The sequence below is a fragment of the Aulonocara stuartgranti genome (genome assembly GCF_965226115.1).
Source record: "Aulonocara stuartgranti genome assembly, chromosome: 10".
NCBI classification, from domain to species: Eukaryota; Metazoa; Chordata; class Actinopteri; order Cichliformes; family Cichlidae; genus Aulonocara; species Aulonocara stuartgranti.
In genome coordinates, this window is record NC_138946.1 from 35275799 (window position 1) to 35300801 (window position 25003).

The 25003-nt window shown below is 44.1% G+C and overlaps 2 protein-coding genes across 10 annotated transcripts in view; one reads left to right on the forward strand and one right to left on the reverse strand.

Moving 5' to 3' along the window:
* The window catches only part of dmpk (DM1 protein kinase), a 93005-nt gene extending 68580 nt beyond the window's left edge, over window positions 1-24425 (forward strand). For 4 of the 9 annotated variants that reach the window (XM_082548814.1, XM_082548815.1, XM_082548817.1 and 1 more), the window contains 10 exons: window positions 778-871; window positions 2014-2211; window positions 10457-10705; window positions 10939-11018; window positions 12398-12494; window positions 12625-12773; window positions 15325-15422; window positions 18051-18112; window positions 18304-18378; window positions 19986-21226. In XM_082548814.1, the coding sequence (XP_082404940.1) occupies window positions 778-871; window positions 2014-2211; window positions 10457-10705; window positions 10939-11018; window positions 12398-12494; window positions 12625-12773; window positions 15325-15422; window positions 18051-18112; window positions 18304-18378; window positions 19986-20264 (1381 nt within the window). In that variant the 3' untranslated portion in view covers window positions 20265-21226. Of the gene's footprint in view, window positions 1-777; window positions 872-2013; window positions 2212-10456; window positions 10706-10938; window positions 11019-12397; window positions 12495-12624; window positions 12774-15324; window positions 15427-18050; window positions 18113-18303; window positions 18379-19985; window positions 21227-24324 lie in introns of those variants that run through there. The other 5 variants (XM_082548818.1, XM_082548821.1, XR_014279230.1 and 2 more) reach the window with 4 other exon arrangements.
* Window positions 6755-9341, reverse strand: LOC309715591 (uncharacterized protein). Its single transcript, XM_082548845.1, has 3 exons — window positions 9231-9341; window positions 8454-8831; window positions 6755-7289 (listed from the first exon to the last, which is right to left on the reverse strand). Exons 1-3 carry the CDS (start codon window positions 9289-9291, stop codon window positions 7219-7221), a joined length of 510 nt encoding a protein of 169 aa, XP_082404971.1. The 5' UTR covers window positions 9292-9341; the 3' UTR covers window positions 6755-7218.
* Window positions 24426-25003: the final 578 nt, after the last annotated feature.

Below are 25003 nucleotides of genomic sequence, written 5' to 3' on the forward strand. Positions count from 1 at the left end.
CATTCTAGACATTGTTTTAGGTGTATTTGACCAAAAGTTTGACTGAAAATTCACATGCAAGCTTTTTTCAAGGCTGTGGTATTTGCCCGCAAACAATACCTTTCAGCTAGCTAAAACAGAATATTATGCTATCAGCGAGCAACATGGCTAATGCCTTTCACACAGCTTTGTCTCAACTCCAAAGAGCCACAGAAGTAAAAGCTCATAATAATAATTGAAACAATCTTTGAAAAATGACTTACCAAGCATGGCAAACAACTCAAATATGTAGAGCAAAATGTTCTGAAACGGCTTCACTTCAGCTTCGATTGGAGCCGTGCTGGGGGCGGAGTCTGTGAATTTACTCTGTTGGTGTCATAGCCCCTGTAGGAGTTCAGAGTTAAGAGGTCAAGAGTTAATGTTTCCATTGTAACACCTCCAGATTTGACAGAGAAACACTCATTTTTAACACTCGATTTTAACTACTATCATTTTACACCTCAGAGTTACATTAAAAGAATGTGACTCTGCTTAGAGTAAAATTAACTCTACTTTTGCAAGAAGACTATTAACACCAAAACATTTAACACTTTTGAATTTGCTGTGTACCGAGTTTGCAGAGAAACATTATCTAAAATATATGTATCAGAGATATGAGGTTCAAATATTAATATTAGCTCTTTCCTAAAACTGACTAACATAAACAAACTATAATCATTTGATCATAATGACTTTTTTTGTTAATGAAATCTGACATTTAGAGGTTAAATAGCCCTATTTACCTGTTTTCTTACACAGAGACATCAAACCTGACAACATCCTGTTGACAGCTGATGGGCATATTAGACTGGGAGACTTTGGTTCCTGTCTGAGGCTACTTGATGATGGGATGGTGAGAGTTCATTGTGTGCAAGTAACAACGGATAGACAGACAGACATTAGTTTTCACAAAAAAAGATGTGCATAAAAAGCAACACTGTCTCCTAAAAGTAGTGCTCTCATACATTCTCAGTTACATTCTTAAACTAACTCATAGCAACAGTCTAGTTTTACAGTAAAGATTACAATATGTCACGCAATACCTGGAGAGAGGAAGGTCTGCACATCCCTTGACCCGGACAGGGCTGGACTGGGACAAAAAAATCGGCCCGGGCATTTTGACTAGAGACCAGCCCACCAGGTATTATAGGAAAAGCCATGAAGCCTTTGAATGAACACAAATGGTGTTGTGACAGTGATGCACACTGTCTTGTTGGTATATATGTATGTTTTCTATACATTTTACATTATGACCACTCTGGCTGTAAGAGTCAGATAATTATTTATTAAAAGCTAGACATTTTAAATGAGAATAAGAAAGAAAAGTATTTCTTTGTGCCCCCCAATCCCTGTTAATGCCCTACCTGCCCCCCCTGTAAAAACTTTGCTAGACCCAGCAAACATCAGCTGATACTAGAAAGTAATATTAAATCAATTCTAACAACAGCTCATCGAGCTTAAATCTGCTGCTGTTGTTTAGCGCGACATCCGCTGGTTTTCTCTTTCTGGTGCAAAGTGGGCGATAAACAAACAAGAGAGAAAAGCCAATCAGCTGATCATTGATCAGTTTCACGATTGAAGTAGCAACAGGAGAGGGAGGGAGAGAGAATGAGAGAAGAAGAGGCAGCTGCGCAGCGTAAAGACACTTAATAACTCCAGCTTTGAGTCTTTTTTTCATTCTAGCTGAAGTACGGGACAAATTGTGTTCCTTTTCAACTCAATGCCATTTTCTTCTGTTTGTCTGTGACAAGACTGCTTTCAGAGGGAGGGCGCATCTGACCTCCTCGGCTGTAATTAAAAAAACAAAAACAAACAAACAACAACAACAACAAAAACTCAGTTTACTTGTCATGGAGCTTCCTTATTTGTTCATTTTTAAGACAGGACTAAAAACACGCAGCGATGATTTTGCTACATTCTAGTATTTCCTTGAAGCAGGTCATGGCTTTTAGTTATTTCTATTTTTTTTTTAAATCTATCTTCTTTTCTTTGCAGGTGCACTCGTCTTTAGCAGTCGGGACCCCAGACTATTTGTCTCCAGAGATCTTAAGAGCAGTTGAGGGAGGTGGAGGTTATGGTCCTGAGTGTGACTGGTGGGCTCTGGGCATTTGTGCTTATGAGATGTTGCTGGGGACCACACCTTTCTATGCAGAGTCCATCTCTGAAACATATGCCAAGATCATTCACTTTCAGGTACATACAAGTAGCTTTAATGTCATATAAATGCCAAAATGAAAATTTGGAGTATAATAAAATTTCTGCACACATTTTAATAGCGATGGCAGATTTCCATTCACTTCTGTTGCAAGTATTTTTAATGATCCGTCTGTGTGCTGGTAAAACAAACAAAATAACAAAATGCAATTTTGGCACATAATTCAACAATTATAATGGACCAAATGGGCCTTTATCACTTTATCCAGACCAAAAAGGTTTTTAAAGAAGACAGTATCTGAGTGTAATTCTCCGGACTGAAACAAAAATTGTAACTAAATATTTCCAAATGTTTAAATCTGTTTTTATTCATTTGTTTATACAACCTAGTGTGTATAGCATAATGGCACCAGTTTAATATCTATGATGCAGTGTAAACAGAAATAAGCACTGCTAGTCTGGATTGTCTGTTTGTTTCAGTTTTGTTTTTCATAAGTCAGTGGAGAAACTTAAAGTACATTTTTTTCAAGGGTTATAGTACCATGATGTATAGGTGGTTTAAAAACCTTTGGTTGACTTATCAAGTTCATAATAACCTTCATGTGATTTCTGATAAAGGAATGAGGTCATAGTTGTTCTAAGCTTCATAAACACAATTATTATTTTGTTTCATGTTAAATGTATATTAACTGGCCATTACATAATAGTTTCTATTCAAACTGACCACCTTAGTCTATTCATGCAATGCGTTTTCTGCCAAGCAAAGGCAATTTGAAGTTTTCAATTCAATTCAATTCAATTTTATTTATATAGCGCTTCATAGATACAGAGAAAAACCCAACAATCATATGACCCCCTATGAGCAAGCACTTTGGCGACAGTGGGAAGGAAAAACTCCCTTTTAACAGGAAGAAACCTCCAGCAGAACCAGGCTCAGGGAGGGGCGGCCATCTGCTGCGACCGGTTGGGGGTGAGAGAAGGAAGACAGGATAAAAGACATGCTGTGGAAGAGAGACAGAGATTAATAACAGAAATGATTCAATGCAGAGAGGTCTATTAACACATAGTGAGTGAGAAAGGTGACTGGAAAGGAAAAACTCAATGCATCATGGGAATCCCCGGCAGCCTATGTCTATTGCAGCATAACTAAGGGAGGATTCAGGGTCACCTGGTCCAGCCCTAACTATATGCTTGTTTACTGACACTTTGACAGAGGGACTGGATAAGTGTGGAATTGAGCACAATTGGGCTTTAAATTAAATCTAAAACACAATCTACAAAAGTTAAATGAATATGGATACTTTCTGAAGTAACTGTATATAAATATAATAACAAGTGTATAGCTATAGGTTCTGTATACTTTTATATTTGTGTAAAAGTTTGTCATAAGATGGAAGACGAGAAGTGAGGACCCAAATGCAGACCTGGGGAGGCAAACTGGGTTTAACTTATGGCAAGCAGTTTATTGAATAGCTGCTGAAATCCAAAAAGTCCAAGAGAAGAAACGTCCCCTCTTGGAAACGCCAGCAATAGTCCTCTGGCGTGACGCCCAAGCGGTCCACTACTGCCCAGTGGACATCCACTAACCTGCTCCTGGCTGCTGTGGGCAGGCTAAGATCCTCTGCCTGGGCTCCCCTGACACCACACCCTGAACCCAGTGCAGCTGAGCCACAAATAGGGATGGGTACCAGACCGAAAAGCAGCACACATTTCGGTGCTTTATTTCGGTGCTTTTTTTTCCTGAGCTGTGATACACTTTAGATTCTAGCCAATCATTTTACGTTTCCGAGGATAGTAGGCGGGGCCAGGTACGTACGTTCTGTTAGAGCAGAGCTACAGATTAAAAATGTCCAAGGCAAAGCGGTCAAAAGTCTGGCTGTACTTCACAGCAAAATATGCAAACTCAGCAGCCTGCAACAAGTGCTTTAAGCTGATACTGTGATACTGTCAAAGGAGGTAACTCCTCAAATCCGACGAAACACCTGGCGACGCATAGCGGTTTTTTTAAAAGCCCAGAAATGCGCCGTATTTGATAGCTTGCTGCGAGACCTCACACCGAGCACATCTACTGCGGGTGTGGTGCCTGTTATGCAACATCCCCCAAAAACACGAAGAGGAGAGTCCTGGCCCCTAGCCCTGCCAGTGTAGCAGAAATGATGACGGATGATGGTGGCAGCAGCAGCCGTTCTTCTCTGCGTGAGTAGCTAATTTACGTTGAGTAGGCTAACCACGTTATTACATTAATGCATGTAAGGTGAACTAGCAAACACCATCATAGCTACATGCGGCTGTCCTCTTGTTTGATGGCAGATACTGTCACGGAAAAGAGGGACCCAGGCGCGGTTCTTGCTCACAGAGACACAGTGCGTTTATTTACAGTGAAACAGACAAGTCCAACAATCCATTCAAAAGTGCAATTTTCCAATCGTGCTCGTCCCTTGCTCCCAGTGCGTTCCGTGTAGTAACTCCCTTAGTGTGTGTGCTCCCCAACTCGCTTCTCCGCTCGCCCCTCCTGGAGGAAGAAGGAAAATCCAGCGTTAGCCACACGCTAGCCGAATAACACACTCACACTGCTCGCACAGACTATACCAGTTCGGAGTAATAATCCCACGCCGACTGTCGCCGTGAGTCCAGGTTAAATACCCCTTTCTAGCCTGGAGGAATGATTACCAACCACTGGTCAGGTAATCAGCTGCAGGTGGGCCGGCAACAGCGAAGAGGGACTCCCAATGACGACAGTCGCCAGGACACGCCTCTCCCACGGCGCGCACTTCCGTAAACAACCCCGAGGGCCAGGGAGGGAGAAGCAAACACATATACAGAAAACATAAACACAAGCAGGGTCGTCCGGAAAGGGCCGTCCGACCGTGACAGTACCCCCCCTCTAATGGGAGCCTCCGGGCGACCTGGCAAACTTGTCCGGATGCCGGCGGCGGAATTCTCCCACCATGCGATGATCGAGAATGGCAGACCGCGGCACCCAAGAACGTTCTTCCGGACCGTACCCCTCCCAATCCACCAAAAACTGAAAGCCCCTACCGCGGCGCCGGGCATCCATTATGCGAGTAATGGAATACGCCGGGGCGCCGTCGATAATCCGGGCGGGTGGCGGGGGCCCAGGGGGCGGGCACAAAGGGCTGGTCCGGACGGGCCTAACCTGAGAAACATGGAAGACGATATGTACCTTCATAGCAGGCGGAAGGGCCAGCCGGACCGTCACCGGGTTCAGGACCTCCTGGATGGCAAAGGGGCCAAGAGACCGAGGGGCCAGTTTCTTGGACTCAGTCCGAAGAGGGATGTGCTTGCTGGAGAGCCACACCCGCTGGCCGACCTGATAATCCGGAGCAGGAGTGCGATGGCGATCCGCCAATGCCTTGTTCCGCTCGGCCGTTCTCAGGAGTGCTGCGCGCGTGGCCCGCCAGACCCGACGACAGCGCCTAAGGTGGTGCTGGACCGAGGGAACCGCCAGCTCTCCCTCAGAGATGGAGAGGAGAGGGGGTTGATACCCCAGCGACGCCTCGAAGGGCGAGAGTCCAGTCGCCGATGACGTGCTGGCGTTGTGGGCATACTCCACCCAGGCCAACTGCTCGCTCCAGGTCGCTTGGTTTGATGATGCGACGCAACACAACATGGCCTCCAGCTCCTGATTGGCCCTTTCGGTCTGACCATTAGTTTGGGGGTGGAACCCGGAGGACAAACTGACCTGAGCTCCCAATTCTGCACAGAACTCCTTCCAAACCCGCGAGGTGAACTGAGGGCCACGGTCGGAAACGATGTCCTGGGGTATGCCGTGGAGCCGAAACACATGCTGCGTCAGTAACTGGGCCGTCTCCAAGGCAGAAGGGAGCTTGGGCAGAGCAATGAAGTGGGCAGCCTTGGAAAAACGGTCAATAATGGTTAGAATGGAGGTGTTACCTGCAGAGGGAGGCAAGCCGGTGACGAAGTCCAGGGCGATGTGCGACCATGGGCGTTTTGGAGTGGGTAACGGTCGCAGGAGGCCAGAAGCAGGCGAGTTGGTGGTTTTGTTCCGTGCGCACACCGGGCATGCCGCAACATAGTTCTGGACATCGAGAACAAGAGAGGGCCACCAAAACAAACGTCGTAGAAAGGAGACAGTGCGATTTTTACCTGGGTGGCACGAAAACTTGGCAGTATGTGCCCAGTGAATGACCTGACTACGCGCTGTGGCCGGAACATATAGTCTCCCTTTCGGGCCCGTGCCAGGGTCGGGCTCCTGTCGCTGGGCGTCCCTGACCACCTTTTCAATCTCCCATGTTAGTGCACCCACAATGCAGGTGGGGGGCAGGATGGGTTTTTCCTTCTCGTCCTCATCGGTCACGGGTGCGAACTGGCGCGACAACGCGTCTGGCTTAGTGTTCCTAGAACCGGGCCTGTAAGTAATGGAGAAGTGAAAACGAGTAAAAAATAAGGCCCACCTGGCTTGTCGGGCGTTGAGGCGCTTGGCTGCCTGGAGATACGCCAGATTTTTGTGGTCCGTCCACACCACGAAAGGCTGCTCAGTGCCCTCCAGCCAATGTCGCCATTTCTCAAGGGCCCACTTGATGGCGAGCAACTCCCGGTCGCCCACGTCATAATTTCTCTCGGCCTGAGACAACCTGCGGGAGAAGAACGCACAGGGATGCAACTTGCCGTCGATCCGTTGGGAGAGAACCGCCCCCACGCCCGAATCGGACGCGTCCACCTCGACGACGAAAGGCCGGCCGAGGTCCGCCTGGACGAGGACCGGAGCCGAGGAAAACAGGTGCTTGAGCCGATCAAACGCTTGCTGGGCTGCGGAGGCCCACTGGAAAGACAACTTAGGAGAAGTTAGGTTGGTTAGAGGAAGGGCTACCTTGCTGAAATCCCTGATAAAGCGGCGGTAGAAATTGGCGAAGCCCAGGAACCTCTGCACCTCCTTGCGGGTCTTGGGAATAGGCCATTCCACTACGGCTTTGACTTTGGCCGGGTCAGCTCGCAAACGCCCCTGTTCCACAATGAAACCCAGAAAAGAAACAGTTTCCACATGGAACTCACATTTCTCCGCTTTCACAAAAAGGCGGTTCTCCAATAGGCGCCGTAGAACCAGACGTACATGGTTGATGTGCTCAGTCTGCGACCTGGAAAAAATCAGAATGTCATCCAGATACACGAAGACAAAATGGTTAATAAAGTCCCTGAGCACATCATTAATCAGGGCCTGGAAGACCGCGGGGGCGTTAGTGAGACCGAAGGGCATCACTAAGTATTCGAAGTGCCCCAGGTGGGTGTTGAAAGCCGTCTTCCACTCGTCACCCTTGCGGATGCGAACCAGATGATAGGCACTCCGAAGATCCAGTTTGGTGAACAGGACTGCCCCCTGTAATAGTTCGAATGCCGAGGCCAGCAGGGGGAGTGGATATTTATTCCTAACAGTGATCTTGTTCAGCCCTCGAAAGTCAATGCAGGGACGCAGGCTCTTATCTTTCTTCTTTACAAAGAAGAATCCTGCTGCTAAAGGCGAAGTAGATGGGCGAATAATACCTGCGACCAGAGACTCCGTTATGTAGCATTCCATGGCCTCGCGTTCCGGTTTAGACAGACTGTAGAGCCGACTTGCTGGCAGGGGAGCGCCTGGGAGTAGGTCGATTCCACAGTCGTAAGGCCGATGTGGAGGCAAAGACAACGCCTTACTTTTGCTGAATACCTGGCCGAGGTCGTGGTAGTCGGCGGGCACCAAGGAAAGATCGGGGGGTGAGGAGCTTTTCGCAGAGGCGGTCCCAGGATTGTCCGGGACAGCGGCAAGTAAACATTGTTCATGACACCGCGTGCTCCAGCCAGTTACACACCCTTTGGCCCAGTCGATTTGGGGGTTGTGATGTTGGAGCCAAGGAAATCCCAGTACCAGTGGGGTGTGGGGGGCTTTGAATACCAACAAACTGATTTTCTCAGAGTGATTTCCCGAAATAATGAGTGTAACATCCTGAGTGCGATGTGTGACGGAGGCTAGATGGCCGCCATTTAAGGCTGAGACCTTCAGGACCTCTGGAAGGGGAAGTAGGGGCAGGCCTAAGATGTTGGCTAACTCCTCGTCTAGGAAATTTTGTTCAGAACCAGAGTCAATGAGTGCGCAGCAGGAGTGAGTGAGGGAGTGAGACATTAATTTAGCAGGGCAGCTGAGGTGAGGGAACACTTTTGTTGTGGCGCCCGCCAGTATCCCCACAATTACTGACGGGCCGACTCTTTTACTCGGTCTGGGCAGGAGTCAACAAAATGTCCTCTTTTTCCACAAAGAAAGCACTCACCAGTCCGTTGTTTGCGCCCCAGTCTAGAGGAGGAAAGCTTGGCTCCGCCGAGCTGCATGGGTTGCTCTTCATCCCCGTGTTGCTCCTCCTCCTCACTTCTCCACATCAGAGTAGGAAGGTCCCTAGATGTACCCGTGCCCCCAGCAGGCCGCCGACCATCCCCGGCTCTTCTGCCGAACTCCCGCATGTGGTCGTCTAAGTTAATACACATATTGATTAGAGCAGACAAAGCTTTAGGCAGTTCCTTGGTTGCTAACTCACGCTTAATATTCTCATTAAGGCTGTTGAGGAAGGCTCCACGCAGTGCTTTCTCCTCCCAGCCCGACTCCTCCGCTAGGATCCAGAACTCCACGGAAAAGTCAGCAACACTCCTCCTACCTTGCTTCAGAGAAAACATGCGATGACCTGCAGCATCTGAGCTAGCGCCTTTATCAAACACACAGCGAAACTTGCTGAGAAAGACGTCATATGACACAGAGGGCTGGGTATTTAAAACTGCCTGAGCCCATTGAAGCGCCCGCCCAGTCATAAGTTGCACCAAATAAGCGATTTTAGTAGAATCAGAGGCAAAGGCACAAGGTTGCTGTCTAAACACAAGAGAGCATTGCATCAAAAAACCCCGGCTCCTCCCCAACTCGCCATCAAATTTTTCGGGTGCGGGGAGTGAGTACTCCCGCTGCCGCGGTGGAGGTGAAGGAGGAAGCGGACAGGCTGCCGCGGCTTCTAGCGAAGGGGCGGGCTGCGTTGGAGCCGTATTAGGTGAGGAAATCAACATACCTTTAAGCTCTGTCATGGCTTGCAGAAGCGCGGTTTGTTCCTTTGAAACGTGCTTCAGCATTTCCTCGTGTCGCTCCAAAACCTCCGCTTGGATAGACAGCTGGCGTGAAGCAGAATCTGCTGGGTCCATGGTGGTGGGATTATTCTGTCACGGAAAAGAGGGACCCAGGCGCGGTTCTTGCTCACAGAGACACAGTGCGTTTATTTACAGTGAAACAGACAAGTCCAACAATCCATTCAAAAGTGCAATTTTCCAATCGTGCTCGTCCCTTGCTCCCAGTGCGTTCCGTGTAGTAACTCCCTTAGTGTGTGTGCTCCCCAACTCGCTTCTCCGCTCGCCCCTCCTGGAGGAAGAAGGAAAATCCAGCGTTAGCCACACGCTAGCCGAATAACACACTCACACTGCTCGCACAGACTATACCAGTTCGGAGTAATAATCCCACGCCGACTGTCGCCGTGAGTCCAGGTTAAATACCCCTTTCTAGCCTGGAGGAATGATTACCAACCACTGGTCAGGTAATCAGCTGCAGGTGGGCCGGCAACAGCGAAGAGGGACTCCCAATGACGACAGTCGCCAGGACACGCCTCTCCCACGGCGCGCACTTCCGTAAACAACCCCGAGGGCCAGGGAGGGAGAAGCAAACACATATACAGAAAACATAAACACAAGCAGGGTCGTCCGGAAAGGGCCGTCCGACCGTGACAGATACTCCCTTCACCCTGGCCAAAAAGGCTAAAATGACCAAAAAAAAAGTGGAAAACAGTTAAACATGAGAGGTTTAGGACAAAGTTTGTGTTTTTTCCATTGTTTAAGCACTGCTTCCAGCCAAGAGTGATACCATATATGCCCCATAGCTGCAGAAAAGGCTAACATTGTTATATTTTTACAAAAAACAGCTGAACATGAGAGGTTTTTGGACCAATTTTGTGTTCTCCATTCTTTAAGCACCGGTTTGAGCACCGTTTGAGCACCGGCACCGTTTCAAAAGTACAGATTTGGCACCGGTATCGGATAAAACCTAAACGATACCCATCCCTAGCCACAAACCACACTCTGCCACATAAACAAACCAAGAATTTATGGAATGCTCAGAAAAACAAGGCCAGGATCATAATTTTTAACAGCATAGTTTTTAACAGCATCAAAGCACTCAAAATAATGTTGCTAGAAAAAACAACAAAGTTAACAACTTTCTTCAATTGTTACCTTTTTTGATAACCCTTAGGAGTATTTTGAGTTTCCTTCTTCTGGCCCTGAGATTTCAAAGGAGGCTCGTTCCTTCATCAATGAACTGATCTGTGACAGGGAAGTCCGTCTTGGAAGGAAAGGCTCCAGTGAATTTAGGAATCATCAGTTTTTCAGTGGACTGGACTGGAGTTCCCTTCATAAAGTCCCTGCACCTTTCCTGCCTGAAGTCTCTAATCCAACTGACACATCAAACTTTGACATCCTCGACGACTGTCTTAGTGAAATGGTAACTTAAAAGAATTTTCATTTAGTATTTGTGTGTGCCATACACTGGCATAAGTCTCATATAAACATATTTGGTTAACTTTCATAGCCAGCATATAACATTAATAAATAAACCAACCTAATCCTATAAAGCTGCCAGTGTGGTCAACATGGGAAATGTGTGTAGCTTCTGAAAAAATAAGAGCAGTTGGTGGTTGTTTGCATGAAAAATTTGAAATCTGTTATGTTTTGCAGGAGACACTATCTGATGTAATGGACAGAGCTCCAACAGGAGTACACTTGGCTTTTGTTGGATACTCTTACACTGCTACCAGGTGAACTCAAGTTTAACTTATGTAGTTCAGCTAACTTACCATAACTACCTTTCACATCAAACTTCTTCCACTTATCTGGGGCTGGGTCGCAGGGGCAGCAGCCTAAGCAGAGAAGCCCAGACCTCCCTCTCCCCAACCACCTCCTCTACGGAAAAACCAAGGAGTTCCCAGGCCAGTCGAGAGATGTAATCTCTCCAGTGTGTCCTGGGTCTGCCCCCGGCCTCCTCCCAGAAGACCTCACCAAGGAGGCAGTTTAATCAAATGCCCAAACCACCTGAACTGGCTCCTTTCCATGTGAAGTTGTAGCTCCTCTACTCTGAGCCCCTCCCAGTTGGCTGAACTCCTCGCCCTATCTCTAAAGGAGAGCGTTTAAGCGAAGCTCTCTATTTACCAGTTGATTTATGTCCTTACCCTTATCCCCTCAGGCTTCCTAAGTTCTAAAGCCAAAGGTTTGAATGAGCTATTAAAACCACAGTAGGGGTCTGTCCCCTTTGGATGTGGTGGTTGACCCACTATTAATCGTGTTAATCAAGGTGTGAAAAACAACGCAGAGCTAATGCACCAGGTGTTTCTGGGAAAAAAGCAACAACAACAACAACAAAAAACAAAAACAAGAAAAAGAAACCGTGAGACCGTGTCCAATCCTAACATGTGACCTGTTGAGGTCACCTGTAGCAAGGTGTGAGTGGGGATTAAAAGACTTCATTATAGGCAGTTGACAGCTGGTGTCATAAGCCACCAACAATTGTTGAACTAAGCCACCACCTTAGTTCAACAATTGTTGAAGTATTTTACTCTTTAGGTGTCATTCACAAATACATCATACCTACCAGTGGCTGTAGCTCAGGTAGTAGAGTGGGTCACCTACCTCTTAGGTACTATCCTTAAGAGGTAGCAAAGTGGTTTACTTTACACTTCCTCCATGTAAAGTTTGGTTACAATGGGTGAGACTGGGGAACCCATGGCACATGGCATTGGTTCTGTTGCGAAAGGAACTGTCTTGCTGTTGTTGTTTTTTGACAGTCTCCACTGCCTTGGATGTAAGTATACAAGTGAAAAGTGAGACCATATCACAGGACACTATGTTTTCTTTTAAAGTCAGTGTAAGTTTGCAGACCTTGTTGGTGAAGACCGTGAAGTTTTTGGTGTGATAGGGTGTGTTCCCCATAAGCAGAACTAAGATGGTGGCAAGTCTGGCAGGATTCTAGGTGGGTGAGTTTATATTGCCAAGTTTGGCTCTGAAAGGGCGCCTTCTTTGGGGATCTTCAGAAGTCCCTAGGTCCCTATATACAGGGTGTAGTATCCCCATGGTAAAGTTGTTGTAGGGAATAAATTACTTTTCTTATAATATACTTCTTTATTTTGTCTATATTTTATAGTCAGACAGGTGCTGTTGACCGCAGTCAAGATATCATGATGCAGATAAACCACACCCAGCTTAGGGAATGTGAGAATCTGTATGGACTCGAAAAACTGGTAAGTCGATCTCACTCTAGAAACTGCATACACCTCAGAGCTTCCATTTAAAGACACCTATGATCATGTAATTATCATAGTGGACTTTCCTTTTTATCCCACTGATGATCTGCATGTGCTTTAAATTCAGAGTCAGCTATGGAAAGTTACAGACAATCTACCAGACAATCTGCCTCCACTGTTTGAGCTTCCACTTACTTTAGACCAAGATGCTGCTGCATCCACCCACACCACCACAGTGGAGGAGGCGATATCAGGACTTGATGAAGACTTGCAGAGGTATCAGCTAATATAATCTCATCTGCAGTCCATCTACATAATCTGAATATAATTCCTATCTCTTCTCAATTTACAGTAGGCTTTATTTATTACACTTCATTGGATGTTAAATCTTAAGTTTTTTCAGAAAAATTTAATATGGAAATGGTTTGGTCCTTGAAGGAAATATTTCAATATGAAAAAGCTGCAGTGTATTTTGCATTTCCTTTTTGAGGTCAAAAGGCCATTAACATCATGGACATCTGGCTAATTGTTATCAATGCATGTTAATTTATGTGCTGAGATATTACATACGGATAATGGTGACTATGAAATGTGGTAACAAAATCAATCCAGCACTATTTACCACCACTGGACTTCTGAAATCTGTTCTGAAATACATATTGACTGTGACATTTAACACCTGACCACTTGTATTAGAGTATTAGTATTAGACATTTATTCCTTCATTAGGCCATAAATAACTTCCATGAACTGTAAAGCAGATCAAGTAGGTTTACTTGAACTCTAAGTTGATCAGCCCTGGGATTGGCAAGTTTTCCAGTTCCAGAAGACTTGATCAGGAAAGAATCATGCAGGTTGAAACGAGAATCTCAGCAATTGAAGATAATGTAAATAAGCTCCCAACTAAGGTAAAGAAAAAAAAACAACCAAAAAACAAAACTGGATACAAGATAACAAAAAGACATTCAGAAGAAAAAAAATTGTAGTGCGCTATATTGCGAAATTCTTATTGTTTTCTCAGTTATACTGTTAATGATAAAGCAAGCAAGTAAGTAAAATTTTATTTGTATATCACCTTTCAAGACAAAGATCACAAAATGCTTCACAAGAAAATACCATACATTAAAAAAAAAACTTTATTAAATGCAAGTATAAAAAGATTAGTTTTGAGTTATTTTTTGAAAGAGACAACTTAGTCCAAAGATCTGAAGCTCAGGGGAAGAGAGGTCACTGTGTCTATAGTTTCAGCCTCGTATGGTGTTTGCTGTTTGCTGTTTGTCATTGACAAACTCCAGTGCGAGCTGGAGGCCACCACCTGATGAACCCAACAGAACCACCTTTTATCTATAAAAACTAGGCTCAGAATTGGTGACAAAGGGCAGCCCTGGCAGAGTCCAACACCCACAGGGAATGAGCCTGACTTACTGCCTGCAATACAAACCAAGCTCTCGCTACAGGGACTGAATAACAACTGGCCACACACCCAATACCCGCAAAGCACTCCCCGCAGGATATTCAAAGGGATTGGTATAATGTCCACAAAACACATGTAGGGGCGACCATGACGCCGGGGGTTGAGAAGCGCATCTGTAACCGGAAGGTTGCCGGTTCAATCCCTGGGCTCTCTGTCCTGGTCGTTGTGTCCTTGGGCAAGACACTTTACCCTACTGCCTACTGGTGTTGGCCAGAGGGGCCGATGGCGCGATATGGCAGCCTCGCTTCTGTCAGTCTGCCCCAGGGCAGCTGTGGCTACAACTGTAGCTGCCTCCAGTGTGTGAATGCGAGAGTGAATGAATAGTGGCATTGTAAAGCGCTTTAGGTGCCTTGAAAAGCGCTATATAAATCCAATCCATTATGTAGACTGGTTGGCCAAACTCCCATGAATAACCTCGAGAGTATAAAGTGCTGGTCCAGTATTCCACAGCGAGTATGAAAATTGCATTGTTCCTCCTCAATTTGGGGTTTGACTAATGGAGAGACTCTTCTTTCCAGTATCCTGGCATAGACTTTCCCAAGGAGGTTGAGCAGTGTGATCCTGTATAGTTGGAGCACACCTTCCTGTCCCTCTCCTAAAACAGGGGAACCACTCCAGTCTGCCAGTCCAGAGGCACTGTCCCAGACCTCCATGCAATGTTGTGGAGATGTGTCAGACAGTCCTACAACATGAAAAGTTTCCAGGAGCCTTTCTGTTACTGTGCAGTTGCTTAACCACATAGTGACCTAAACCCCAGTGATGGGCAAGTTGTCCCCCTTCTCCCCAGACTCTGCTTCCATAGGTTCTCAGTTAGCAAGGTCATGGTTTTCTAAGGAGCTTGGAAAGAAAGCAACTAGACTTGTTTAATTTTTTTGAAGACATTTCACCTCTCATCCGAGAAGCTTCTTCAGTTCTAAAATCAAATGGTGGAGCATCCCAGGTATTTAATCCCCAGTCGGTGTTATCCTTTAAGAGGGTCATATTAATCATGTGACTCATCACATGAGCCAAGGTGTGATAAAAGCCGTGGGTCATTGTCAGCAGAGGCTTTGGGTGAAACCATTGTGAGAGCTTGCCTCACCCTATATGTACCCATTGAGGTCACCTGACGCAAGATGTAAGTGGGGATTGACGCGCCAGGGAAGGGATCTCAAAACTGAATTGTAGGTAGCATTGTCAAGTACAGACAGGTTTTAAAGGTTCGTTAAATAGTATGAGGTATTTTTTTTACAATGCTAAAATTTAGGGTTTTGACTGCAGATCAACTTTGAAACCCTAACTATGACGTAACTGCAACATATTAAAATTCATTTTTAGAATAAGACACTGAACAAAGTTTACTTTATCGTACAGACCATTTCATGAAGCAGAGATGCGATATTGTGAGCTGGAGAAAGAAATGGATAGATTAAGGGAAGAAATGCAGGAATGGAGAATCCCCAAGAAGACAGGCAAGTGAGCAACCTTCACCACACCATCATCTTCATGTCATCAACATCAGTCCGTACAGTCTACCTCTGTTTAAGTACAGTCAATATCATTCTGACATGGTGAAGATCTTTGTCGACTTTTATCAGTCAACCAATATTTATGTGACCATTTATGAAAGCAGGGAAATAGACAGAAGTCTAGTCCACGTTAAGATAAAGATGTATTTTAAATTTAGTCCAGTTAATCCAGGTATTTTAGTAAGACACGTGGAAATCTATACAGTATCTCACAAAAGTGAGTACACCCCTCACATTTTTGTAAATATTTTGTTATATGTTCTCATGGGACAACATTAAAGATATGACACTTTGATACAATTTAAAGTAGTCAGTGTACAGCTTGTATAACAGTGTAAATTTGCTGTCCCCTCTAAATAACATAACAGAGAGCCATTAATATCTAAACCACTGGCAACAAAAGTGAGTACACCCCTAAGTGAAAATGTCTAAACTGTGCCCAAAGTGTCTATATCTTGTGTGGCCACCATTATTTTCCAACACTGCCTTAACCCTGTGGCCATGGAGCTCACCAGAGCTTCACAGGGTGCCACTCCTCTTCCACTCCTCCATGATGACATCATGGAGCTGGTGGATGTTAGAGACCTTTTGCTCCTTCACCTTCCATTTGAGGATCACCCACAGATGCTCAATGGGGTTTAAGTCTGGAGACATGCTTGCCCAGTCACGTACCTTTACCCTGAGTTTATTTATCAAGGCACTGGTCTTTCTGGAGGTGTGTTTGGATTGTTATCATGTTGGAATACTGTCCTGTGGCCCGGTGTCTGAAGGGAGGGGTTCATGCTCTGCTTCAGTATGTCACAGTACATGGTGGCATGTACTGTGTATTAATGGCATGGTTACCTCCATTAATTGTAGCTCCCCAGCGCCAGCAGCACTCATGCAGCCCCAAACAATGACATCCCACCACCACGCTCGACTGTAGACAAGACACACTTGTCTTTGTACTCCTCACCTGGTTGCTGCCACACATCCTTGACACCATCTGAGATAAGTTTATCTTGGTCTCATCAGACCACAGGTGATCCATGTCCTTAGTCTGCTTGTCTTCAGAAAACTGTTTGTGGGCTTTCTTGTGCATTATCCTTAGAAGAGGCGTCCTCCTGGGATGACAGGCATGTGATGTGCGGCGTATGGTCTGAGCACTGAAAGGCTGACCCTCCACGCCTTCAACCTCTGCAGCAATGCTGGCAGCAATCATACATCTATTTTTAAAAGATAACCTCTGGATATAAGGCTGAGCATGTGCACTCAGTTTCTTTGGCCGACCATGGCGAGGTTTGTTCTGAGTGGAACCTCTCCTGTTTAACTGCTGTATGGTCTTGGCCACCGTGCTCCAGTTCAGTTTCAGGGTGTTGGTAATCTTCTTATAGCCTAGGCCATCTTTGTATAGAGTATCAGTCCTTTTTTCAGATCCTCAGAGAATTCTTTGCCATGATGTGCCATGTTAAACTTCCAGTATGAGAGAGTGTGAGAGCAACAACACCAAATTCAACACACCTGTTCATCATTCAAACCTGAGACCTTGTAAAACTAACGAGTCACATGACACCAGGAAGGAAAAATGGCTAATTGGGCACAATTTGGACATTTTCACTTAAGGGTGTACTCACTTTTGTTGCCAGCGGTTTAGACATTAATGGTGCGCTGAGTTATTTAGGGGGACAGCAAATTTACACTGTTATAGAATCTGCACACTGAGTACTTTACATTGTATCAAAGTGCCAAATCTTCAATGTTGTCCCATGAAAAGACATAACAAAATATTTACAAAAATGTACTTACTTTTGTGAGATACTGTATAACTCACTGTATTGTCCTGAAAAACATATGTGGGCTTGAATGAGTTCCAGACGACACTGATCCACTATGAATAAACAAAGTGCTGTACAATCCCGGCCATGTCTGTTTATATTGGAGGCCTCAGTCAGAACATGGTGATAAAAAGCCATTCTAAAGATACCGCTCGTATGCAGAAAATTGGATCTTAATACAGTGTCATGAGGTTTTTAAAGATCAGTGATACTGCTGGACTGATGGATAAATGTGGTGCAAAAGCATGTACACATAAAGCAGGGGTGTCAAACTCCAGGCCTCAAGGGCTGGTGTCCTGCAGGCTTTATATCTCACCCTGGGTCAACACACCTGAATCACATGATTAGTTCATTTCCAGGCCTCTGGAGAACTTAAAACATGTTGAGGAGGTCTTTTAGCCATTTAAATCAGCTGTGTTGGATTAGGACACATCTAAAACCTGCAGGACACCGGCCCTCGAGGCCTGGAGTTCGACACCTGTGACATAAAGCATGTGCCTTGCTTCATTTGGGGCTATTAAAAAAGTGAGTAGTCAATTTGACTTCACAGCTTTCACCCACCTGCTTTCTTCCTCTATTTACACACATTGTTTTTCTTTCTGTTCATCTCATATACGTACTGTTTTTTAATCGGTTCTCTCTCTTCTTTGTGTTACTACAAATGTGGATGGCAAACAGTGCACACAAACAGCCAAATGCCTGCAACAGTGCACACACATCATAAACACTGACATTCCTCTCTCTCATCCAATGACAGAGTTGAGTAGCTGCCCATCATCTCTTGCTCTGCCTGCCCACTGTGTGGAAGCAACAAGGGATGTAAGCCTATCTTTAATCCACTTTCATATTGTCTTTCTCTGCCTGACATGAGAAACAAAGCACTTTTTAAAAACAAGCATGTATCTGTTTGATTCTCCAATGTATTTGATAAACTATTACAGTGGTTGTCACAGTTAGCTTACCCATAGTCTCTGTGTACATTCACTATTGAAAACTTGCATTTGTTACAGAGAAGGAAAGCACCTCCAGCCTGCCATTACCCACTGGTGATTCCTCTCCACCGCCACCTGCTCCTGTTCCACAGGGTACAGACATAATGCTATAGAAATATTGTATCAGTTACAGTTAGTGTTCTACATTAGAATGTCTGAGTAAAAAGATCGGGAACATCAATCAAATGAATCTGTGTCTCCCATTTAACTTCCACATTGGTTGAGTAGAATAGATTTTTCCTCAACAAATATGTAATTTGCAAGTCTCCTTAAAATAACTCTGGGAAAGACTCTATGTCCTTGTTTGGCCTAACATTATTTTTCAGGTTTAAATTATGGGATGTTCAACAATATGTCAAAGCTTCAACACGTCTTCAGTGAAATGTTTTTATTTGATACTTCATTTCATATACAAGACACCGTACAAAACTTAAAAAAATATTGTTGTGCTTTGTTCTGGGGGGCTCATATCTTTTTGGGTCTTGGGTTGATTTTGAATGTACTATTTATTTATACTGAAAATAACATCACCTCTACTCTCAAACAGTTTCAGAACTTGGTGTAGTGGATTACAAAAAATCATTTGAGATTTTGCAAGTCAGTATATAGTTTCTACAGATTTGTCAGCAATGTCACTGTCATTAAAATTGTTTATATATTGAATTCATTTATATAGCGTAAAACCACAACAACAATTGCCTCAAGGCACTTTTTATTGTAAGGTAAAGATTCTACAATAATATAGACAAAACAGAGAAAATCTCAACAATCATATGACCCCCTATAAGCAAGTGCTTTGGGAACAGTGGAAAGAAAACCTCCCTTTCAACAGGAAGAAGACTCAGGGAGGGGCGACCATCTGCCCTGACCAGTTAGTTAGGTGTGAGGGGAGGAAGACAGAACAAAGACATACTGTAGAGGAGAGCCAGAGATTAATAATAACCAATGATTAAATGCAGAGTGGTGTATAAACACATAGTGAGTGAAGAAGAAACACTCTTCTTCATGCATCATGGGAACCCCCTAGCAGCCTTGACCTAATACAGTGTTAATCCAGCCGCAACGATTTGCTTTGTGTGCATTGTCAAAAAGGAAAATTTTAAGCCTAATCAAAAAAGTAGAGTGGGGGTCTGTCTCCCAAATCCAGACTCAGAGCTGGTTCCACAGAGGGGCCTGCAAGCTGAAGGCCCTGCCTCCCATTGTAGTTTCTTTTTTTTTTTACCTGTCCTGTCCAGCAGTTGTGGCAAGCAGAATTATGTTCTGAATACTTTGTTGTGCTAACCATATTTGCTTTCCCAAGGGAAGCACCATAGAATCTATGTAGTCTAATGTTTTTGTTTTATTGGTTTACTTTATTTTACTATTCATATGACTGTCTTGCAGATGTTGTTATGCAGGACGAGACAGGGGTAAAGGCCAGACTAGTGAAAGATAAGTGAAGAAAGCAGAAAAATAGAAAAGGGGGGGGGGGGGGGGGGGTTGAGGATGAAGTGAATAGATTCTGTAACAAAGCACACACAAACGATACACACCACAAAAACACAAACAAACAAATATGCAATTTTCCTCTGTGTGTGTGTGTGTGAGAGAGCGAGAGAGAGAGAGAGAGACAGGCAATGTGAGTGCCTGTGTATAAGTGTTTGTCATTGAACGTACTTGAAAATTGAGGATGAGCGGCTGCAATAATGCCATGCCCCTAGAGCCAGAAGCAGACAGGGAAAGACCCAGGAGATCCTGACTGTTCACGGCACCTAAGAGACCTGGCCACACAGCCCGATGACAACCATGCATCCACCCCAGCCAAGAGAAGAGGGAGGTCCCGGAACAAGCTCCAACAGCTCGGATGGGGGTGTCAGACCAGAGGCACTGGACAGTCAACCCTGCTGGAGGCCGGCCACCCCAACACAAGCCTCAGATGGAGCCACAGTCCCCGAGATGTTCGAGAACCACCCAAAACCCAGCTGTGCTCCACCATATGATAAAGAGGCTCTCAAGCTACCCCAGACCACATCTCCAAGGGAGCCGACCAACCACGCCAAAACGCCCAGTCAGGTACCCCGGAGTCACCAAGCGCTCAAATCCCGAGGAAGTGGGTAGGTCTGTGGCAACCAGTGAGGAGCAGCAGGAAGGGAATCCCCCACCCCTAATAACAATGTCCCTGAGGATCAAGGCCCATTCCTAGCCACATGCACACACAGACCCACACACAGAAACTGCACAGACACACATATCCATCCACATCCATCCCACCACATTATACTTTTAATTACTCTTGTAACTACAAGAAAGCCAGCAGCCTGAGAGCAAAGCAGTCCATTAGTGTGATATGGTATTATGAGGTCATTAAGATAAGATGGGGCCTGATTATTTAAGACCTTGTATGTGAGGAGCAGGATTTTGAATTCTGGATTTAACAGGAAGCCAATGAAGGGAAGCCAATACAGGAGAAATCTGCTCTCTTTCTAGTCCCTGTCAGGACTCCTGCTGCAGCATTTTGGATTAGCTGAAGGCTTTCAGGGAGTTTTTAGGACTTCCTGATAATAATGAATTACAGTCGTCCAGCCTGGAAGTAATAAATGCATGAACTAGTTTTCAGCATCACTCTGAGACAGGATATTTCCAATTTTAGAGATATTGCATTCTACACGTTAAAGAAACATGTAGGAAAGCAGGCCTACGTGTTTCTTTAACGTGATCATTGAAGAACATATCCTAACCCCATCCAGAGAGTAAGCATCTGATTAGATACCATACATCTAAAATTTTGGGTTGAGTACAATAACCTCAGTTTGACCTGAATTTAGAAGCAGAAAATTAGAGGTCATCCAGGTCTTTATGTCTTTAAGACATTTAGATTAAGACAGGCAGTTTAACAAATTGATGTGTGGTATCTGGCTTTTTGGATAGATAAAGCTGCATAGCAGTGAAAATGTACTCTGTGCTTTCTCAGGCAGGAGAAAAAAAAGGAAGGAGGTCAAACTAAGGATACAGTACAAATAGAAATGCACACTGGATCACCAACTGGAAAAAACATATAGCACCTGGAACACAAAAATATGAAAATGCACAGATGTCTTGTGGTTTGTGAGAAAGAGACTGTGAATGTCTGTGTCTCTGTCATGAAATGTACTTGAAAATAAGGGTGGGAAGCTGCAATAACAGCCCCCAGGAGTCAGAGGCAGACAGAGGTAGATCCAGGAGATCCATTCCATCCGCAGCCCCCAAGAGTACCTAAGACCAGAGGCCACACATCTCTGCAACACCTGCACGTCCATCCCAACAGGAGGGAGGCCCCAGATGGAGTGCCTACAACCAAAGGGCAAGAGTCACAGAGGACCAGAGGCCACCCTGGTATAAGCCGTGGCCCCAGGTTCTCAAAAAGTCCGAGCTACCCTGGACCACCAAGGGAGCTGGCCAACAACCATGCAACCATTTTTTTTCTCCAACTGTTCAAATTTTATTTGTGAAGAAATTCATGATGGCATTACTAGTTAAGGTTAATGGAAAGTTTGGCTCAACAGAGCTCTGACTTTTTGTCAGCCTGGCTACAGTGCTGAAGACAAACCAAGGGTTGTTCTTGTTTCCTTCAGTGGTGAATTGTAATGTGTTGTATTTTTCCAGGCTAAATTATGATCTTCTAAATTAGATGCCATTTTCTCTCCAGCTTCCAAATTATCTGCTTCAATGTGTGCGTCTGAAAGTTATACCAGAGAGTCAAGGACTTCTGATTGGAAGTGGTCTTTTTCAGAGTTGTACATAGTAAAGATGTAAAATTATTAACAAGATAATCAACCTCTGTGGGAGTAGAGTTCAGGTAGCTGCTCTGCACTGGCACATGGTAACAGGACTGATTCCTACTCTCCCAGAGCACTTTATTCCTCATTCACACAATCACATTCTTCTATGCTTAAGTCCGTTTTATCTACCAATTACACTGATTCATACTCCAATGGATGCATGGGAGAACAACTTAGTGTTAGTATCTTGCCCAAGGATATTCAGGCATGCAGAGTGGTACAGCCAGGGTTTAAACCACCAACCTTGCATCAATATATGACCTGCTTTACCTCCTGAGCTACAGCCACATGGCGTTAAAGATGATAACACTGGATGAATTTTTTTTTTAAAAACGTAGTTACAGCACTTTCAGAAAGACATCTACTGTGATACAATCTATTCCCCACTGCGGCATAAACCATTATTGTAAATGTAAGTAATATTGAGAAATGATCTGACAAAAACATTTTGAATCAACTGAACGCATTTCAGGGAGTTTTTAGGACATGCTGCTAATAACTAATTACAGTAGTCCAGTCTAGAAGTAATAAATCTATGAATTTGTTTTTTTCTCAGCAAACGTTGCCCATTGGGGAAAAACGATTAGAAAAAGAACAGGTTGGCGATATACAGAGGTCTTCTGTTTAGGACTATGCTTCATCCTCACGTCACCCAGCCATCCTGTTTTCCCAGGAGCTCGGGACAATCTGCTGGAGGCGCGCTAACAGTGCCTATGCTAGCTTTGGGCACACCAACAGGGGACTAGCTAGCTATGGGTTTTTCAAGGGTGTGGAGTTGGGCCTTCAGTGATTCTGGCCTCCATATGAAACAGACTACATTTATTACAAGTATCATTACTGCTATAGGATGCACAGAAGTAACAAAAACATCTGAAACCCTGCGCAAGAATGGGCATGAGGGATAGGTGAAAAGGTCATGGTGCTAGCGAGTCGGTTACAAGCTAAGCTAAGCTAGTGAGTCCATAAAGACCCAGTGTGAATTCAATAAAGGGACTAGATTTTAAAATCCCTGATATTATTGTGTGGATATATACTTAGTGTGAATATAATTAGTGGGCGGTTCAAGACAAAGTGTGCTTTGAAAAAGTTATGTGATGATTACACTATGAAATAAGACGCGTTTTTAATTAAACGTTCATGAAACGTGTTTGTAAATGCTCCTACTTTGTAAAAGAATGCATTTTATTTCACTATACTTACTAGGATGTATAATGATAAATATGAGTTCACTGCAAGGTTTACTGGATTTCTATTAAAATTATGGGAGGCTGTGGCTCATGAGGTAGACTGGTTTGTCCAGTTGTGTTGATGTTTTAATCCGGTCTCCTTGTCAAATATCCTTGGGTTAGATATTGAATCCTAAATTGACACTGATCGGTGTGACACACACACTGAAAATCTGCTTGGTTACCTGCTGAAAAAAACAACAACCAAACAACAGCACAACAGAGAAACCACAGCAACACCAGGTACTTAGAAAGTATAACAACTTTATTAACTGCTGACATGTATTCAAACACTTTTGGTCCTATTGAACTTACCAAGTCAGCTTCAATAATTACTTCATCCAAAGCATCAATGTCTATTAGACCACACTCCTACAAGGTTATTCAAAGACTTTCATCATCAAATGTGGAATAGAAACATCAACTGTGATTCATTTGTAGAGGAATGGCTTGTTTGAATTAATTCATCCAGGATTTAGATTTGTATCATAGCACATTACTAGTGAATGTTACGATCTTCTTATGACAGGGTTTAATCTCTGTGTTGAACCTCAGAGCAGTATTTCATAATGTTCATGATAACATTGTATTACAGACATAATAATATACCACTAGTAAAAAGGGGATTATTCATTTATTTAAATGTTATTTATTGATATATTCAAGCTTGTGTGGGTAAACATGCTTCCCTTAGACAACATACATTTATCTATGAAGCCAGATGACACAAATCAGTTAGTTTCAAGTTTCACTTAAAGTCTTTTTTTTAAACTGATTTTTTCTCTGATTTCTCTGTAATATGTTATATGTATTACAGGTTCTTTACCTTGCAATATAAAAAGGCACCGACTGACCGTTATGCTGTTGGTGCTGTATAAATAGAATTGGGGCAATTTGGGGTTTAGTCTTCCCCAAGAATACTTTACCTCTAATGGCCAAATTAAACATGATGTACAATTCAGTTTAATGAATGATTAAAGAAAATATTTTTGTAATGTTCTTTCTTTGTTCTACAGATTCGTCTGCCACAAGTAAAGAGTGAATCATACCTTCTGGTGTGTGCAGAAGGGGGGAAGCTCCAAATATGGAGGAGACACTTATCCTAAGCTCTCTGAAGATGTCACCACTAGAACAGGAGAAAAGAACTGAGCCTCTGCTTTTTGCTCACTCCTTGCCTGAGACCCTCACAGCTTTCCAAACTTCCACCTGAAAAGAAAAAGCAGGTTAAACACTGTTAATATCAACTGTTGTGAATGTGTTACAGAAGATATGAAGAGAAAAGCAGTTGCTGGAAGCTAATGAGGAAGAAATGATGAAGACATCTTCTGACCTGCCCTGCCTGCTTACCAGCCTGAAAGTCATAGAAGAAATATATTGATTTCAGAACACACTGAATTTACTTTGTTGTGTGAACACTGAAAGGGAAACGAGTCAGATAAATTGCTCCCTAACACACTACCTTTACGCATTTCAAACCATATTGCTACAATTTTTTTGTATTATGTATCAACACAGTTTGTATTTGTGTTCCATAACAATGGTTTGCTGTGTGACTTTAGAACTGAAATTGTTGACCACAATATCTGTTTATGGCAGATAATCCATCCCACCTCACAGGTGTGGTATGTCAAGGTGCTGATTAGACAGCATGAATATTGCACAGGTGTGTCTGAGACTGCCCACAATAAAAGGCCA

What these genes read in the sequence shown, in the direction of transcription:
- LOC309715591 (XM_082548845.1), bottom strand. Translation starts at nt 9,291, where the DNA reads ATGCTGAAGCACGTTTCAAAGGAACAAACCGCGCTTCTGCAAGCCATG. An exon ending in AGCCATGACAGAGCTTAAAG is followed by an intron (nt 8,832 to 9,230) that starts GTATGTTGATTT and finishes CTCTGAAGCAAG; the next exon opens with GTAGGAGGAGTGTTGCTGAC. An exon ending in GGGGCGCAAACAACGGACTG is followed by an intron (nt 7,290 to 8,453) that starts GTGAGTGCTTTC and finishes GATTTTTTCCAG; the next exon opens with GTCGCAGACTGAGCACATCA.